Below are 17,264 nucleotides of genomic sequence, written 5' to 3'. Positions count from 1 at the left end.
AAAGTCAGTTACTTTTCAGAATGAACAACTTACTGTTGATCAATTTTTGTAAGTTCTGGAGCAGTTATTTTTTTCAGTGACATATGTTTTCTTCTAGACTTGAAGTATTCCAACCAATAAACAAATTCCTCCTGGACATGTGTGTAGTGAACAGATTCCACGTGTAAGGTAGAAGTTAGTGCCATGGTATCATAGGGGCAAGAAAGCTGTGAATGACAAAAAAAAAATGCAAATTGATGGGAAGTGTGTATAACAGGAAAACTGATTCCCCTTCTCCCCTCCCCTCCCCTCTCCAGATGTGTGGAGATAAGCTCCCTTACATAAAGAAAACTGTCAAAAATTTATATTGAATGATGGATAAAGACATGGTTTGACAGGAACCATACTGAAAAGAAACTTTAAACATGACTGTTGTTTGTTCCCAGTTTACTGCACCAGTCTGCCACATGATTAGAACCAGTGGAGTAATATCATAATTTCAGGAGGACATTTTCTTGAGTGCATGTCTTCGTTTTCTATAAGTACCTTTGAGGTAATTCTAAGCCTGGTCCATTCAAAAATCTTGTGAGATTGTGTACTTCTAGCAGTTGCTCCTGGGATTGATGAAGGAGAAAATCAAATGTAAAATATGCAATTACAATAATCACAGACAACATGTTTAAGGTGACTCCAAACCAAAAGCTGATTGATTACTGTTACTAACACTACCTGATATTTGTAAACTCAAACCACACTGAGTGGTATCTGATGAGTTCGTATCTAACTCTTCCTGAGAATGAAGATGGCTGTCTACTCGGTTTACCTCCAACACAAATTTTCTGAAAAACAAAAAAAGACTTAGATTGTAGGCCTTATAAACCTTGAAATTAAAACAACAACAACAACAACAAAAACAACAATACCTTTTATCTTTGTTTAGAAAAGTAACAGTTATGCTCTCCAAGGCAACATTGACATCCTGAATAAAGAAGAGAACATCCTACTGTCAATTTTCAAAATATTAAATATATCAAATAAAGAAAATCAAACTACCCATATGCTTAAATATTTTAACAAACCAATTAGAGAACATACAGTCCTTATCAATAAAAATAACGATAATCTAAAAACAGCTGGCTACATCCAGGTTCTTTACCTTTGGCAACCTTGAGATATTCTCTTGGACTTCCATCAGTGTCAAAGGTCTAGGTGGGGAGGATAGGTCATGAGTCTGAGTATCTTCCAGAGTGCTACCATCTTGTGATTTTCTAACTCCAAGCAATCCTTTAAAGAATGATTTGTGATAAAAAAAAGTTCTTAATGGTTAAAGGAGAGGCATATCTCCATAAACCACATATATCCCATTTAAAAAGTAATTATTTAGGTACTGCATGTTTAAGCTTCTGAAGACCTTCCTGATTTTAAGCAATTTTACTTTGAATTTAGCAAAAATTTGCTTCGTATGCCACTGTCTCAATTAATTTTTAGTGAAGCCAAAGGGGGTTTGTGATCTGTGCATTGGGGTTCTGCTCCTTTGGGTTGGACTCTGCCATGCCATGCATGTACACCCTGGTTATTGGAGAAGAATGCAGCCAAAACAAGTAATATACTTAGACTGTTGAGTTGGTAATTGATATGTAGAGGTTTGTCCATTAAGTATATGTTGCACATTACTAATAAAAACAATATAAAATCACTGTGGGTAGCCTCAAGTGTACCTGACAGAAAAAGGAACACTATCATGCACTTACCCTCTGAAAGTAAAATATCTGTATTTTTCACATTCACAGATGCTGTCTGTAATGAAGGGTAAATTAATCAACTTGCTCAGTGAGGATCAGAATTGATGTGTTCACTTTTAAAGAATTGTGAAACTGTATAAAGTTATGTGACTTTTAATGTTTAAAGAAATGCTTTTTTGTCATACTAATGATTGGGAACAGCCATCAAAATTTATCATGAACATCACATTTTTTTTTTTTTTTTTGGGGGGGGGGGGGGTGCAGAATAGATCAGAGTAGAACAAAATGGCATGGGAGGGGTTCAGGCTAACAAACATTTATGCCTTACATAAGGCTAGTTTTTTCAAGATGCACAAAAGGAGACAAAATTCTTAACTCTTCTATCTTGGGATCTCATGTTATCCATTTGAATAATTTTATTCAAAATAAGGTGTATGATTTCTAGAAGGAAGGTGAGGGGTAGCAACTTACCATCAATTGAATTCTTTCGAATGGCACAACGGAAATTTCTGCAAGGACTGAACACGAAATCTCTGCAAAAGGGTTGGATGACTCTGCAACAGTGGTTGTGCCCTGTAAGAATGAATTTGGTTGTGGAGTTAATTTTTCAATACTAAAGTTAATGGTTCCTAACATTGAAAAACATGCTGGTAAAATGATATCATTGTGTGTAGTACTTGTGGGAAATAGATATAAGTTTGCTATTGTTATTAGATGATATGGAAATGCCACTTAAAATCTTCTAAATCTCTAAAAACAGCCAGAATTTTACCTGCACACTTTCATTATCTGCTTGGAATAATCGTGTCCCAATCTTGCTTATTTCCAAGGTTGAACATAGACTGAAAGACAACATATTTTACAAGACAATGAATCATTTGAAACCTGGTGTAAGAGCTAATCATGAATTTGCAGTTCCACTGTCCAATTAACAGGTATTTGTACTCATAAATGAACTAAACCTCACCGATCATGATCAGATCTTGCACAAAACTGCATGCCATTGGGTAGAGTACATTGGAAAAATGTACCAGGTAATTGTTTGTTACCAAGGTTGACATCTACACTGGAAATGTGAATACCTACATACTATTTAATAAATCAAGAGAAAGTTTATTTAGATGTGTGATAGAAGCAGAATGGTAATAAACTTCATGATCATAACATAATAGTTGACTAAGATAAAGACTGACTTTATCACCTTCTTATAACTACACAATTAATTTGAAACTTATCCAGGCATACATATAACTTGTTTTGGGAAATTCTAAGTGTCAGAAAGATGTAACAGGTTCTTGTCTGTTACAAGGTGAAGGAATAGTTGATCAGATAACAAACACATATCCCTATCATCTTTTGCCAGCAAGTTGGAGTATTTATGCCACCCTATAAACTTACTAATAAATAACTACAATGACAATAGAAAAAATTTAAGTAATTCATTATTTCTGACAAACAAAATTTAATGTCAGACATAATCAAAACTTTTGCTGGAATTAAGAGATTTCAAGTAAATAACATACCTGACAACACTTTCTTAAAACTCGTTTGATTGTTTTCTTGTGTTTTCCAACTGCAGGAGTACAAAAATCAAATGTTATGTTTATGAAGTAACTGTTTCAATATCTTATTTTTCTTCCTGACCATGCATAGGACTAATGTGTACATTATACTGCATAGTTACTATTAATACATAAAATTATACCAATAAGTTTTCATTTTCATTTCATTCTGTTTGAAATTAAAACACCACTCTTGTACTAAGAGAGCTTTAAGAGGAGAAAAAGGTATGATCCAGAAGTAATCTTATCATTTGAAAAGAGAGGTGGTTGAGAAATGTATCTTAAAGAAAGGATAAATAGGAAAAGAGAAGGAGGAAGAACACAGATGATATGAGAGACTGAGAGGGATACACAAGATCCTTTCAGCAACCCCAAACAGGAGCTCAAAATATGATGTTAAAATGAGAATGTCATGCTGAATGTGGACACAATTTAGTCTCTATAAGAGAAATTAAACAATTTTATTTTATCATTGACTACCAACAAAAAAAATACAGTATGTAACCCATACCAAAGTTTTTTGATGAACTGCCATGGCTTGATGCCTGATCCAGATGATGGGTACCATTGCCATCAACCTCAATCTTTATTACCTCTATAACAACCCTTCTAAAGAACACTGTAAAAAGCCTCCTACAAAATGGTTTTAAATTCCTGATTAGTAGCCTGAAAACTTTTCAACTCTTATCCACCCAAGTAGCATATCTCATTTCTTCTAGAGCACTAGTGGGTGAGTATTCAAAAATAAAATTAATGCTTGTTTTTCACAACTACAAATTAAATCAATACATGATTAACTGTTTTCTGAATAATATCACTCTTACTTGGAGTCAGTTAGAGTCCACTTGCAGTGAAGACCTATATTTTCTATTCCCTACAAGAAACAAAGTAGAAACAACACACATCCTGCTGTAAAAAGGTTTAAAAGGTATAGGCTAATTTATCCTAAACTGTAATCATACATTAGAAGGACTCTTTTAGCTCACATGTATATCTTGAATCTCATTTGGCAACTTTTCCAAGAGGTTGTGTGCTAACCTCTAGATAAAGCAACCTGAGTTCCAATCCTAATTAGGTCACTTTTGCAGACAGCTATTGAGCCACAGCCCACCTTAAGGTACCCATTACCACAACAACACCAAATCAAAACCCTTCCAATGATTTGGTGTCCAACTTGTCCACATGACATTAAGCCTCGAAAAAAGGGACCAGTTTGTCAAAAGTCCTGGTAACTCAACAGGTTAGAGAAGAAAGTTCTGGCACCCTAACTGATTCATTTTGTTTCTTTGGCAGATAGTTTCATTTAGGTAAAAAACCCCATCTTAAAGAAAACAGAACAGGTTTAACAGCCTGTCACTGTAAGTTACCAGAACCTTTGAAAAAAGGTCCCCTGGCCGAAGATCAAACCCTTAACCTCTCACATCAGAGTCCAACATACAAGCTACTGAATTCATGCAGCTTACAATTTCCACTTACAATTTTCAACCCATTGTTGAATTTAATTTCAATACCATTTGCACCAAATAAGCCAAGTGTGTCAAGTTTTAGATCCAGCTGAAGAACATACTGAGCAAAGATCTCCAGAAGCCAAGCAAAGAACCTTGGAAAAAAAAAAAAGCCATGCTAGGTTTTGGCCAGTGGATTTCAGACATTCAAATATATTTACATCTAGAGTACATTTAAAGATCTAATTTCGTCTTCAGTCAGTTGTATAATTTTATGATTAAAAACTATTCGCTTATTTTACGAATTTATGTTGAGCGAACGAAACGTTATTGTTATCGTTGCTGTTGTTGTTGTTGTTGTTAAACAAGCACAGATAATCACCAAAATGCACTTGCATTTCCTTCTCAAAAATAAATCAAGAATTTCACCTTAGATGCTATTTTCAATATTTGATACAATAGGTTACATTCCTATCAAACTAACTTAGGTAACCCTTCAAATGCATTGTAAGACACTTCGAGAAAAAAAGCTTCAGCGCGCTCATATAGTGAGGTCAACCACACATTACATACCTTCCTAAAAAGATGGCTGCCAACAGTAAAAGGAAAACTATTCCAACAATATAAGCTAATATCATAATAAAGGGTTGCGTATCAGCTGCATTTCATTTCCATTTATTCAGACTTTCAACGATAGTCAATTTGGTCGCCATTTTGTTTTCATGCTCGTACTTCCACTACGCATTTGAAAAATAAAATTCCCGCTGAATGGATGGCCGTCTCAACCATCTCATTCCCAGAGCCCAAGGGAGCATGAGCTAGCTGGATCTCCCTGTCCCAGAAGGACTAGGGGATAATCATTCCAAAATGGCAGCTCCATTTATCAAAAGATTTTTTCAGTCTTTACCAAGCAGTAGATTTTTAGGAACTGTGAGAGATCTAAATTTCTCTACCAAGCATCAGTTAAATCCCGCAGAAACAGGGAGGAGATCGCCCAAAACTGCCTTTTTTCTTGGTTTTGGACTTGCTGGTTTATTGGGATTTTCCGGAATTTTGTATGGAAAGAAACAAAGAAAGCCATCGCGAATTGAGGCCTCGTTCGTCGAAAAGAAAAGCGAAGAAAAGGAAAATAACTCTCCACTTCAAATATCCGTATCCTTAAGATGCAATGATCGTTTCAGTGGGGTCAATATGAGATTATGTAGACATGAGCTACGGACTGGGTTTAAAAGATGGACGTCATCCCAAGACCTGGCATACATGGTCGAATAATCTGTGTGAATTAGACTAGTGGATTGTTTGACGTTCTCTTTTTTTTCAATCAACAAATTACTTTCACTGACACATACTTATGACGTAGGGGTACCTTACCTATTACACATATCATTGCCAGGAAGTACCCCTTAATTTGAAGGAATGCTGGTCGTTTCGCCAACGGGTCTTTTTACTAACGACTAGTTCGCCAACATATGAGGTGGTGCCAACACCTACATGTCAGTTCGCCAATGTCCAAAATAAAGCTGTTAGTTGAAAATAATTGTCTCCAAATAGGTAACTTGGCAAACTGACATACCAGCATTGACAGAAGAACTGAACCATGACATTGGCAAACTTACTTCATATGTTGGCAAACTGGTCCTTGGAAAATTGACATGTTGGCAAAATGACCATCTTAAGGGAAATTTGAAGGGAGTGGTGCATTAAATATCTTTCACTCTCAAACACAGTATGATCAATGCACCAATGCATTTCATTTACAATTTAAATGCATTGCTAAGTTTAGTATTATTCTGAATAAAAAATTCTGAGAGTATGGATACAGTGCAATTTAAAGCGGTTTGTTGTTCAAGACTGAAAAGTATTGAAGTCTTGAAAGTTTACATATCAAAGACTTTTAAGTTTTTCCCCTGAACAATTACATCAGACCAAAAGTGAAGAAAATATCTATGACCACTCATCTTGGACCATTCAATCTGCCATAGAGGAATCACGATATATCATAAAATGTATGAAGGAAGAAATTGGTTGCCCTGGAGTTTGTATAGCTGTTAGCCTGGATGGAAAAACTGTTTGGAGTGAAGGATTTGGCTTTGCAGATGTAGAGAACAGAGTGTTGTGTACCAGTAAAACTGTCATGCGAATTGCAAGTATCAGTAAGCCTATTACTGCAACAGCTGTAGGTGGGTGATTCTCTGAAATTAAAAGGAATGAAAATTAGCTTGTGTAGGAAGTGCTTGATTCAGTTAGGTGCAAGTGATGTTGTTATACAAATTCTCCTTTTCAGAACCTTGGGAAATGTATAGAGAACAGTATTGAGAATATACATACTGATGTCAGGGTGTAAAGGGTAAAGGATGTTAAGAGATTGTACAAATGCATGTAGGATTTTAACCATGATCTCTCTATCTTGTCCAACATTTTCTATCTATGATTTGTCAGCCAAGCTGTGGGAAGAAGGCAAGTTAGACCTTGATGCACCAATCCAAAAATATGTCGCATCATTTCCTGAGAAATCTTTTAGAGGCTCCCCAGTCACACTTACAACCAGACACTTATTGTCTCACCTTGGTGGAATAAGACATTACCAAAAACCCACAACATCCAGCGAAGAAAACAAGACAGAGAAAGAGAAGAAAGGTAGGTGGGTTGGTTGCCAAAGTGCATGCACTATGATATTCAGTGTTGTAAAGTTGTGGTGCCTAATTTCTAAAGAATGCTCAAAATTTTAAACTTAAATTAAAGAATTTTTTTGGTGTTTGAGTTCTTACATAAAATTTTCACCAACTCTAGAAAGTGTTTGCTTATTTGTTCCAGTTACAGTGAGTGGTGGTTGCACTTGTAGACAACAAGGTGATTCACAGTTTGAAGAATTCTACAGTAAGGTAGGGAAATAACTCTTGAATAAAATCCCTCTCCATGGCATTTTTTAACATACTAGTAACTTCTGTCCTTGTTGTTTGTTTAAAGCACTCTTTCATCACCCCCCCCCCTTCCCAATACTTTTTGATACTCTTACTTCTACTCAATGAACAAATTGACATGTATGATGTACAAAATGCCAGCAATTAACAGCATGATATTTGTTCTACAGTGATGAGAACGATATATCATTCACATTATTTTAGAAGTAATATGTCCAGTTCAAGCAATCCTTCATTAAGGTCCCAATTCCATAACCTTGAGATCTCACCTTATTCTCTATATAATCTAGCTCTAAAACTCTACTGAGAAAACGCTTTTATTGAGAGAGTGTTTAATTAGACTTGCCTTTCCTCTTAAATATATTTTGTTGCCATGTACTGTAATAAATGTCCCAGCTGCCCATTTTTGACAAACTTCTTGCTTCTGTTACTCTTCCTGGTCACATTATTATGGATAGAAATGATGTTAACTAGTTGTAATGCTACATTTCCTTTAAGTAATTGTTTCAAAGATAGATGCATTCAGCAGTGTAATTTAAAATTTACTCATTTTTTTAGGACCATTACAAATCAGTTTCTGAGGCAATAGCCATGTTTAAAGATGACCCACTCCTATCCAGTCCTGGTGCAAGTTATTTATACACCACCCATGGTTGGACCTTACTAAGTGCTGTTGTTGAGAGCATATCTGGACAAGACTTTCTTCTGTATATGAAAAAACTGTTTAAAGATCTGGGCATGGAAAACACACGCGCTGAATTCAATGATACAATTATTCTGAACAGAGCAAGGTTAAGTTATGTTACATGGTGTAAGCAATCAGTATGGATCTATCACATATTTTTGGATATTAATACAAATCATTATATCTGTTCACAACACTCACTTTTAATTCAAACTTTATGAAAATGGGAAAAAAGTAATGAAATGACCCTAAATGGATGATAAAAATGTTCACAGCATTATATACTATTGATTTGTTCCACTTGTATTCATGTGCATGTTAGTATTTTAACCCCTGTTCTTTACTCCTTTTGTCCAATGTCTCCTAGTTAGATTAACCCACAAGTGCTCCTGAATTATGAATTTTTAATGACAATGATCTCTCTCACTCAATGCAGATTTTATCAACGCAATTGTAAAGGACGTCTTATGAATACACCATATGTAGACAACTCCTACAAGTGGGCAGGCGGAGGTTTCCTGTCTACTGTGAAAGATCTGATCCAATTTGGGAATTCTTTGCTTTATGCCAAACAGATAGGAGAGGTGGACAGAAAGGAAGCATCTGGTATGGCAGGTTATTTTAGAACTACGGTAGATCAGGGTAAACTGCCTTCACCTGTGCAATAGTAGTTTTCACTAAAAAAAAAAACCTGAAAGCTGATTTCCAAACTCATGATCTCACACCTCTGAATGCACCAGTCCTGAGATTTTTAGAGCTAAATCTGCACATCTCAAATTTGATTATTATCTTAACTCTCATCACCTGTCTGTTGATAGTGTGATAGTGTAAAACTGAGAGGAGAGTGTAGGCACTGATTACCACTGGCAATGAAAGGATTAAATCTTTTTTTTGTACTGTGGAAAACTACCCTCAACTTGAAGGATGCTACAAATATAATTAAAGTTAAGAAGGTAGAGCTGATAATAAACCGAGAAAAAGCAGTAGCAACTAGGGTGGAAGATGATGAAAACAAATCTAATAACACTCAATTTAATAACAGGCTATCTTCCTGGATTTCTTAAACCTCATACTGTAACTGAACTCTGGAAAATTGTGGCTAACACAGAAGGTCAAGGTGACAGAGATGGTGGCTATGGACTTGGATGGGAGGTCATTGCAGAAAAACAGGAGTTTGGATGCTGCTCACATCAATCAGAATGTGTATTTCATGATGGTAAGATTTTAAGTAAACCCTGAAATTTATCACCACTAATCCTAAATACCTTGAATACCTTGAAGAGACCCCCCCCCCCCCCCTCATCTATGAATAATTTCAACAGTTTTTTTTATACTACTTAAGTTTCCAATCCAACTCTCTCACTTTTTCATTTCAGGTTTGATGTATTTGCTTGCAAGCTAGGGAAACTGACTCTGTCTCAGGCAGATGAGGCTTACTGAAATACTTGCTAAGAAAATTCACCCTTTTTAACCCTCAGTTATACAAAGTTCAATCAGACACTTTAAAGCTTCCCTGGTAGAGTAGAATTTGAGTCAAGAAGAAAATCTACATGCTTTTGTGATATATTTTTCTTGGGTAGTTAACCTCTTGACCACATTTTATGAAAATTACTCAGCATCATTTCTTGGCTTACATCCAAGCATACTGAGTGTGAGGTTACCAGAGAAAACTTGATGACCACAGAATACCCAAACTTACATTTTTCATCAAATCTGATATTTTCTTTCCAGGGGGAGCAGTTGGAGCAAGCAGCATATTGATGATAAGACCACAACAAGCTCACACAAAACCTCCGAAAGGAGTGGTCATTGCAATACTGGTGAACCTTCAAGGAGTAAATCTTCAAAAAACTGCAGTGGCTGTAGCCCAATGCTTTGAGAGAACTCAGCAGTAATTGTCACTGCAGTAAATTCCATTGCTTGGTAATGGCTGATGACATATGATGTTGCAGTTTGTCCTTAAGATTTTATTGACAACAAAGAGTATAAGAATGATGAAATATATACATAATAATTATACTTTGTTACAACTATTATGACATAATTTATTTTGTGAAAATGATGTTATTGATCGAAAATGAAAAAAATTGAAATAACTGAGGTGTAAATCTTTTGAATGGTAGCCTTTGTAATAACTGCATCCTGTCCTTTCTCCTCACATTAAGATAATAACCGAAAATGTATTTTCACACCACTAATAAATCTTCCAATTTTTTAACATTTTAATATTTTTAACCAAAAGGTAAGGAAATCACTAAAAATATTTGACCCTGTACTTTAGGTATTTGATAAGTTTTAAGAGATCATTATTGTACACATGTGGAGTTGAAACTTGTGTTCTTCACTAAATAAAATAAATTGATACATCAAAAATATTGTCATGTTTTGCTGTTTTGAAAATAAAATAATCAAATATTTAAAAAAAAACAATCAAATACATTGAAATTGATATAGGAAACATATTGTAAAATATTGACATAAAACCCTCTCACATTAAAATTTTTGTTACAGAGACAAATATTTTCACAAAAATTATTCTTCATGTCGCCCAAAGCCAATTTTTGCTACGATCTGTCCATGCACCTTCACACCTATGAAAACCAAAGTGTATCCTGGCCTTAAAAAGGATTTGCAGCTTTATTCATCTATTAGTGAAGTCACAAGTTTCCTGTCTCCAGTCCATCCCATCCTTCCATGTAAAACCTGTTGATTATCCAGTACAGCAATGTCAAATGTTCGCCACCGAAATCCCACTGCACAGGACCACATCACTTCACGAATATGCTGAAGGACCTCAGGCTCAATGTGAGATCCATCACCATAGTAGCAGTGAAAAGGAAATTGATCATCTTCAATACTATCACCAGTATTTTCATACAGAGGAAGAGCTCTGAAGTAGCTTGCATTGTAGCTTGTTATCTCATTAAACCATATCTTCTCCCCAGTCACGGGGTGTTCAATAACAGGTGAGTTAAGGTACCAGAATCGAAGATTTTTTCCCTTGTCCCAAGAGAAGCTCCATCCATTTGATTCAAGAATTGTTTCCACTTCCTATTTGATACAAACAAGTCATTGAAAGGATTAAATTGATGACACTCCATTGCATGCGTCTACATTTTGGAAACAATACCTAAAGACCTACTTTTTCAATTGATCAGTCTCTATTAACATTAAAAAACAAACAAAAACAGATGATGCTGCAACCTATATTGTGTAGCCTGCCAAGGAGTTTTCTGTATCCCAGCTTATAAAGCACCCAACCAACCAACTGGTGTTTAATTATCAGGCTTCTCTGAGTCCCCTTCTTGTGACAAAGATTCAAAATATTTCTTTAAGTATTTTCTTACTTCAGGAGAAACAATTTCCTGGTGTAATCTTATTATATGGGTAAAGGTAATCCTAGAAGTTCACTGTAAACCAAAATTTCATTACGCCAGTTGTATCTACCAGCATTATTGGACCAGAAGTGCTGCTTCAAAACCAAATTACAAATTCAACAAAACCAAGCACCTTGGATAAACATCTGAAAAAGGAATTTTTAGCAAACCTTGGGATCATCCATCCAGAATCTGTCTTGCCAGCTCTTCTGAAGTCCAGCTCCTGTGTTCTTATTTGGTAGAAATGCTTGATAGCGAATCTTCTTTGCCTCAAACTTCTGAATCACTTCAGGATCCAAGAGGGCAGTCAAATCTTGGCTTTTCAGGAGAACAGTTTCACCACCACAAGATGGGTCAGGTTCTTTTAAACAGAACATAACTAACTGTAAAAAAAGGAAAGTCTTTAAACTTAAGTTCATCTTTGTACCATTTCAGTAGCTTGAAGTTATTAGGAGTGTTAACCCTTTTCTGGACAAAAAAGTAGTGTGCCACTAAGTTACCCCCTGATTTTTTTTTCAGATTGCCTAAACAGTTTGCTACTATCCACTGATTCCCTTGGGTGGAGAGGGGCTCTGTGAAAATGAAGTGTCGTGCTTAAGAACACATAACGCTGACCAACTTTAATTAACACATAATGTGTACATATATCACACATAAATACTATATTACTGCTACCACACAAAAAGTGACTATTTAAACAAACCTTCTTTGGAAAAAATGGTGAATATGAACACTCATTATGAGGTTCCATTGTAACCTCAGGAGGGTCATCCGAGGCTGTGTACACATGCCCCCCCAGTGGGGTCCTATAACCTGTAACACCATGTTCAAAGAATTTGAAGTCCAGGTTCTGAAGAAAATCTTGGAAATCTTCCATGCTACGAAGTGGAAGATTCCTAGAAAAATGAAAGGTAGAGAGTAGAAATTTAGGCCCCAACCAAACCTGGCAAAAAGAATGGTATCAAGTACTGTTCATTTCATTTCATTTAAATGATTCAATGATCTGGTGGAATAAAGAAATAAAAGGGGTAAGTTTCTAAACAAACTGTGGTGCTGCGTCAGTGGGAGACTATAACAAGGTAATATAGTTTTATCAACTAAGTTGGGAACGTAAATTGGCCGCCGTAAAGAGTTTATAAGCTGACGTTTCGGGCGTCAGCCCTTCGTCAGAGCGATGGACGAAGGGCTAACGCTCGAAACTTCAGCTTTCAAATCTTTACCGTGTTCAATTTACGTTATCAACTTAGTTGATAATACTTAATTACCCCAGAAAAAAGAAAGACTAAGGTGCTAATAAATTGTTATATTTATAGCTCTATTTTGAAAACCCCAGTTTCTCGACCTTCCAAAGTCAAGGGATGGGGGAAAGTGGCAGGCAGGAATATGGATAACTGCGTAATATGTGACTAACACAGACTGTAGACTGTACGATTTTACACCACCATCTGAGTCAGTATAATAATTAAATAAATTAATATATAGTAAAAGTATATTAACGGGGTAAAATTTTATAGTATATATATTTCCGTCTGGAGAAAATTACGCCGTTGGTTAACGGCGTAAAATCCTACAGTATGTCTAGTGCCGACTGGAAATCCTACAGTATGTATGTTCGTCAGAAATTACTGTATTGCCAAATTTAGCAAAACAGCAACATTTTTATCAAAGCGAAAAAGCGACAGTGACTTTTGTCCCCAAACAAATTGGCGATATGAGTGTTAGTAAACGAGCGACAGGGCGACATCAGAGATTCCAACCCTCCCGATTTGATCGGGAGTCTCCCGATTTGATATCTTGCCTCTTGATTTTTACCAAATTCTCCCGATTTATCATAAAATTCTGAAAACTAGGGGAAAATTGCTAATCTTTAGAATTTTTGGCGATCTGTCACTGTGAAACACTCATATAATACTTACTTTCTTCGCGAAGAGCATTATGGTATGTTATAACTCAGGCCGGAATGATATCAAAATTCAGGAAATGGCACTTGAGAGGACCTAAATTTGCAAAATTTCCCGGGGGCATGCCCCCTGACCCCCCTAGAAGCTCGCGCCTTTGGCACTAATAATTACTCCCTATTTTCCATCACATGGGGTCGGAATCTCTGCGACATCAAATACCGACTGAGCCAAATTACTTCCCGTCCTCGCGGGTGTCTTTCGGGAAAAAAATTCGTTCGCGCGCTAATTTCACTAATATCCAGCAGGCAAACTATACATCAGAAGAAAGCTTAATAAATGCAGTTTGCGATAAAAATACAATTTAAGCGGGTTTTCTTTTTAAGAAGGGTTCGTTATTCGCAAGACACCAATCCCGCTTTTTCGATATTCTGATTGATTATCTAGATATATTTCAAATATAAAAAATTTCACGACATACTTTTGTTGCTATTCCTAGAAAAACTGGAAAATGTGTTAAGAAGCAAGACAAAGAATCGACAGACAGCTTTCAAACTTACGACTCGAGGCGATTGTTAATGTTTTCGTAGCAAGACTGGTACTTACATAAATGAAAGGAAACCTCGGTCTTAACTTAATGTATGACAAATTTTGGTTTAGCAGCGACTTTTTTGTTCGAAATCTGGACGCTAGCGTGGAGCTCCGCCAGTCTAGTAACTTTCACCAATGATTTTTTCCTATTCTTGACAGAATGGTACTTTTTCTTCGGTAAAATTTCCGCACAGTCCCATACTTTTGTAAAACAAATCTGTTTTCCCAATGGCAATGTATTGTTTTTGTTTTCTCTATCCAAGAACTGAATGCACAATGTAGTATAGGGCTGTGCGGAAATTTTGTCCTTTCTTATTTGGGCCTGTTTTTTAACAAAGACTTTCTTTTGCTTATGATTTTTCCATGAGCAAAGGTTTTTTCATAAGCGTAGAGCCCCCACGTGTGAATTTTGTCAAGTGTGCGATGTAAACAAAATATGCAAATAACATGAAAGACGTGCCCCAAGACGAGCTGTTGCCGCGAAAATTCCTCCCAACGGGATTCGTCCAGGTACGAGACGCCTTCCTAATTTATTAACTTTCATTTGAAAATACGTTTTTCCAAATGACTCGGGTGCTTTTGGAGGTTTAAAAATTGTTTCTTTTGGAAACGTTAGGTAAAATGTTTGGATTCAGTGTAGTAAATGAGCCAAGTGCTTGGTGTCTTTGTACAAAATTTGTGCAACATGCCCTGGCATCCGTTCCATGTTTTAGGATTTGGGGTCATTTTCCGCCGTTCCATGTTTTAGGATTTGGGGTCATTTTCCGCCATTCCGCCATTCCACCATTCCACCGTTCCAGCTTTTAGGGTTGCCCGTAATTTCTTCTAGTTGGTAACAAACATACTATCAGATTTTACACCGTAAGTTAACGGCTTAAAATCTTATAAAGTGTTTACCGACGCAGATAATGGCGTAAAATCATACCGTCTATAGACTGTGTTAGTCAAATATTACGTCGTTTTCTAATTACCACAAAACACACATCACATTTTGCACTGATGATCAGGATAGTACCTTATAAGAATTGCCCCATGAATGGCAAGCTCTTCATCAATAAGTTGACGGCATACAAGTGACCAGCCTTTGACATCGTACCGCTGAGAGTTTTTCACTCGATAGGCTTTTGGAAATGAACTACCCTCTTCAGGTCCACGAAGAAATTCTGGAAATCGTTCAGAGGTTGATCCAGGTAGATATGATCGCCCTTTAATTCGAGGTTTATACCCAAGAGCTAATTCTTGAAGGGGAAGAGGAGCAAAGTGAGATGTACTCTTCTTAATTTCAACATGTGATCCTTTCTCTGTAGAGAAGCGACACTTAAACCAACTTTGCCCCCACACAGTACGATCATGCCATTGCCAGCAGGTCGAGACCATGGAAGAGCAGGTTTTGATTTTTGTTATGTTTCTTTGGAAAGTTAACCCAAGCATCTCTAAGTGATCAAACTGGAATTTCACAAAGTTTTAGTTAACACTACCACTTCGTTACCTTGTTTCCTTTTGTCTCCAAGTTCTCGCTGTACGGCGTGAGAACGAGGCTACGTGCAAAGTCCTCCCATTTGTGTAAGGAATATTGAAGAATTGTAAAATGGTTTCCGTGTTTACATAGCCTGATGTAAACACGCGGGAGGTTGGGAGAACACGAGATAAGCGTAGGAAACCACGACGCGAAGCGGAGTGGTATCCAGCTTATCGAGTGTTCTCCCAACCTCCTAAGTATTTACATCAGGCTATGAAAACACAGAAACCATTTTACATTTCTTTTATTAAATAACTAATGAAAGAGGAACGAAAACCGTGTTTACATACGCTCATGTAAAATGGTTTTGTGGCCAATCAGAGCGCGCGTACTATTTGAACTATTTTATAAAGTGTCGTGCTAGTGAAAGCGGAAATATTTCGAAATTCAATGTGGGGGAGTGTAAAAGTTATTTGCGGGAGAGAGACATTCAGTAGGGTGATGGCGACAAAGGAAAAAAAAAGAAGAACTGTATTATTTCTGCAAGAAAGCGGCAGCAATGCAGGAGATCAGAGCTTGTGACGAAGTGACCGATTCATCCTTCCTTCGACAACCTGAGCGGATGTCATCTCTTGACTCTGATGATAACTTCAGCTCAGGTTGACGAAAGGTCAGTCACCACTACACTCACCCAGTCGATCAGACTACATTATCACATGTAATTTAGTGTTAAAAAATGAGTTCAAAACGTAAATTAGCCACCGTAAAGGCTAAAAAAGCTGACGTTTCGAGCGTTAGCCCTTCGTCAGAGCGATCGATCGCTCTGACGAAGGGCTCAGCCGTTGTATTGAGGACATTCAACTCTCAAAATCACCTCGGCAGTTCTATCAGCCTTGTACCTGGTTATAAGTCTACGCTAAGGCTGTAGTTTCAGTTCAAGTTCGAACAAACGCTTAAATAAGTAATTTCTTCTGTCAACCATAACGACTAGGGATAGTCTTCTTGGTCAATTGTGCTCTCACCTAGCGTTCAGGGCAGCGTACTCTATTTCTGTCCCTTTCAGTCTCCTTTTTGTTGTCTCAACCAGTTCTGCTACAATTTTTGCTGTCTTCTACTCACTGCAAATTCTTTCACCTCACTTCTTGACCATTCTCACCGACTCGGATCTTGATTCTCTTACTAACTTGTTTGTGCACACGTATACATATACTAGCGTGAGGCATGAGTGAACATGACCTTGGAAGATTAAACACTTATCAAACTACCAACCCAAACAATTTTGCAAGGATATAATGAATGAACAACAACGTACTTAATGCTTTCGATCAAACTATCAATCTTTGAAAACAGGTCCTTCAGCGTGGGTCCAAATCAAAGTCAATAGATAAAGAAGGTACGTCCACTTACGGAAGTTAGACGAGAAAGTCAGAATCAGGCAACTCATCATTACAACTAAATATACTAGCGCGAGGCATGACTGAACATGACCTTGGAAGATTAATCACTTATCAAACTACCAACTCAAACAATATCGCAAGGATGTAATGAATGAACAACAACTTACTTAATGCTTCCGATCAATCTATCAATCTTTGACAACAGGAA

At 36.8% G+C, this 17,264-nt stretch overlaps 3 protein-coding genes across 3 annotated transcripts in view; 1 reads left to right on the top strand and 2 right to left on the bottom strand.

Annotated features, from left to right (window-relative positions):
* Positions 1-5,445, bottom strand: part of LOC131790570 (bridge-like lipid transfer protein family member 2) — a 30,840-nt gene extending 25,395 nt beyond the window's left edge. Inside the window, exons 1-14 of the mRNA XM_059107787.2 lie at positions 5,302-5,445; positions 4,760-4,883; positions 4,108-4,157; positions 3,795-3,916; positions 3,245-3,294; positions 2,689-2,810; positions 2,494-2,563; positions 2,193-2,294; positions 1,731-1,776; positions 1,136-1,263; positions 903-958; positions 709-818; positions 526-593; positions 34-206 (exon numbers count right to left, since the gene is read on the bottom strand). Of these exons, the coding sequence (XP_058963770.2) occupies positions 34-206; positions 526-593; positions 709-818; positions 903-958; positions 1,136-1,263; positions 1,731-1,776; positions 2,193-2,294; positions 2,494-2,563; positions 2,689-2,810; positions 3,245-3,294; positions 3,795-3,916; positions 4,108-4,157; positions 4,760-4,883; positions 5,302-5,366 (1,286 nt within the window). The 5' untranslated portion in view covers positions 5,367-5,445. The remainder of the gene's footprint in view (positions 1-33; positions 207-525; positions 594-708; positions 819-902; positions 959-1,135; positions 1,264-1,730; positions 1,777-2,192; positions 2,295-2,493; positions 2,564-2,688; positions 2,811-3,244; positions 3,295-3,794; positions 3,917-4,107; positions 4,158-4,759; positions 4,884-5,301) is intronic.
* Positions 5,446-5,580: 135 nt separating this feature from the next.
* On the top strand, positions 5,581-10,707 carry LOC131790714 (serine beta-lactamase-like protein LACTB, mitochondrial). Its single transcript, XM_059107971.2, has 8 exons — positions 5,581-5,880; positions 6,653-6,908; positions 7,168-7,365; positions 7,543-7,610; positions 8,208-8,440; positions 8,771-8,940; positions 9,377-9,550; positions 10,066-10,707. The coding sequence occupies exons 1-8, from the start codon at positions 5,596-5,598 to the stop codon at positions 10,227-10,229; spliced, it is 1,548 nt and encodes a 515-aa protein (XP_058963954.2). The 5' UTR covers positions 5,581-5,595; the 3' UTR covers positions 10,230-10,707.
* Positions 10,696-17,063, bottom strand: LOC131790715 (dapdiamide synthesis protein DdaC). The gene is made up of 5 exons (XM_059107972.2): positions 16,682-17,063; positions 15,216-15,646; positions 12,415-12,607; positions 11,882-12,094; positions 10,696-11,385 (listed from the first exon to the last, which is right to left on the bottom strand). The coding sequence occupies exons 2-5, from the start codon at positions 15,629-15,631 to the stop codon at positions 10,972-10,974; spliced, it is 1,236 nt and encodes a 411-aa protein (XP_058963955.2). The 5' UTR covers positions 15,632-15,646; positions 16,682-17,063; the 3' UTR covers positions 10,696-10,971.
* Between the last annotated feature and the right edge of the window lie 201 nt (positions 17,064-17,264).

The sequence above is a fragment of the Pocillopora verrucosa genome, chromosome 2, assembly GCF_036669915.1.
Source record: "Pocillopora verrucosa isolate sample1 chromosome 2, ASM3666991v2, whole genome shotgun sequence".
Taxonomy (NCBI): Eukaryota; Metazoa; Cnidaria; class Anthozoa; order Scleractinia; family Pocilloporidae; genus Pocillopora; species Pocillopora verrucosa.
This window is presented reverse-complemented; position numbering and strand designations above follow the sequence as displayed.

Bases quoted from the DNA above. Each gene is read 5' to 3' on its own strand.
- LOC131790714 (XM_059107971.2), top strand. From the start codon at position 5,596: ATGGCAGCTCCATTTATCAAAAGATTTTTTCAGTCTTTACCAAGCAGT. The intron at 5,881-6,652 runs GTATCCTTAAGA...CAATTACATCAG, and splicing joins ACTCTCCACTTCAAATATCC to ACCAAAAGTGAAGAAAATAT. The intron at 8,941-9,376 runs GTATGGCAGGTT...ATTTAATAACAG, and splicing joins GGACAGAAAGGAAGCATCTG to GCTATCTTCCTGGATTTCTT.
- LOC131790715 (XM_059107972.2), bottom strand. From the start codon at position 15,631: ATGCTTGGGTTAACTTTCCAAAGAAACATAACAAAAATCAAAACCTGC. The intron at 12,095-12,414 runs GTTTGTTTAAAT...CTTTTTTTACAG, and splicing joins CACCATTTTTTCCAAAGAAG to TTAGTTATGTTCTGTTTAAA. The intron at 11,386-11,881 runs GTTTGCTAAAAA...TGTATCAAATAG, and splicing joins TCTGGATGGATGATCCCAAG to GAAGTGGAAACAATTCTTGA.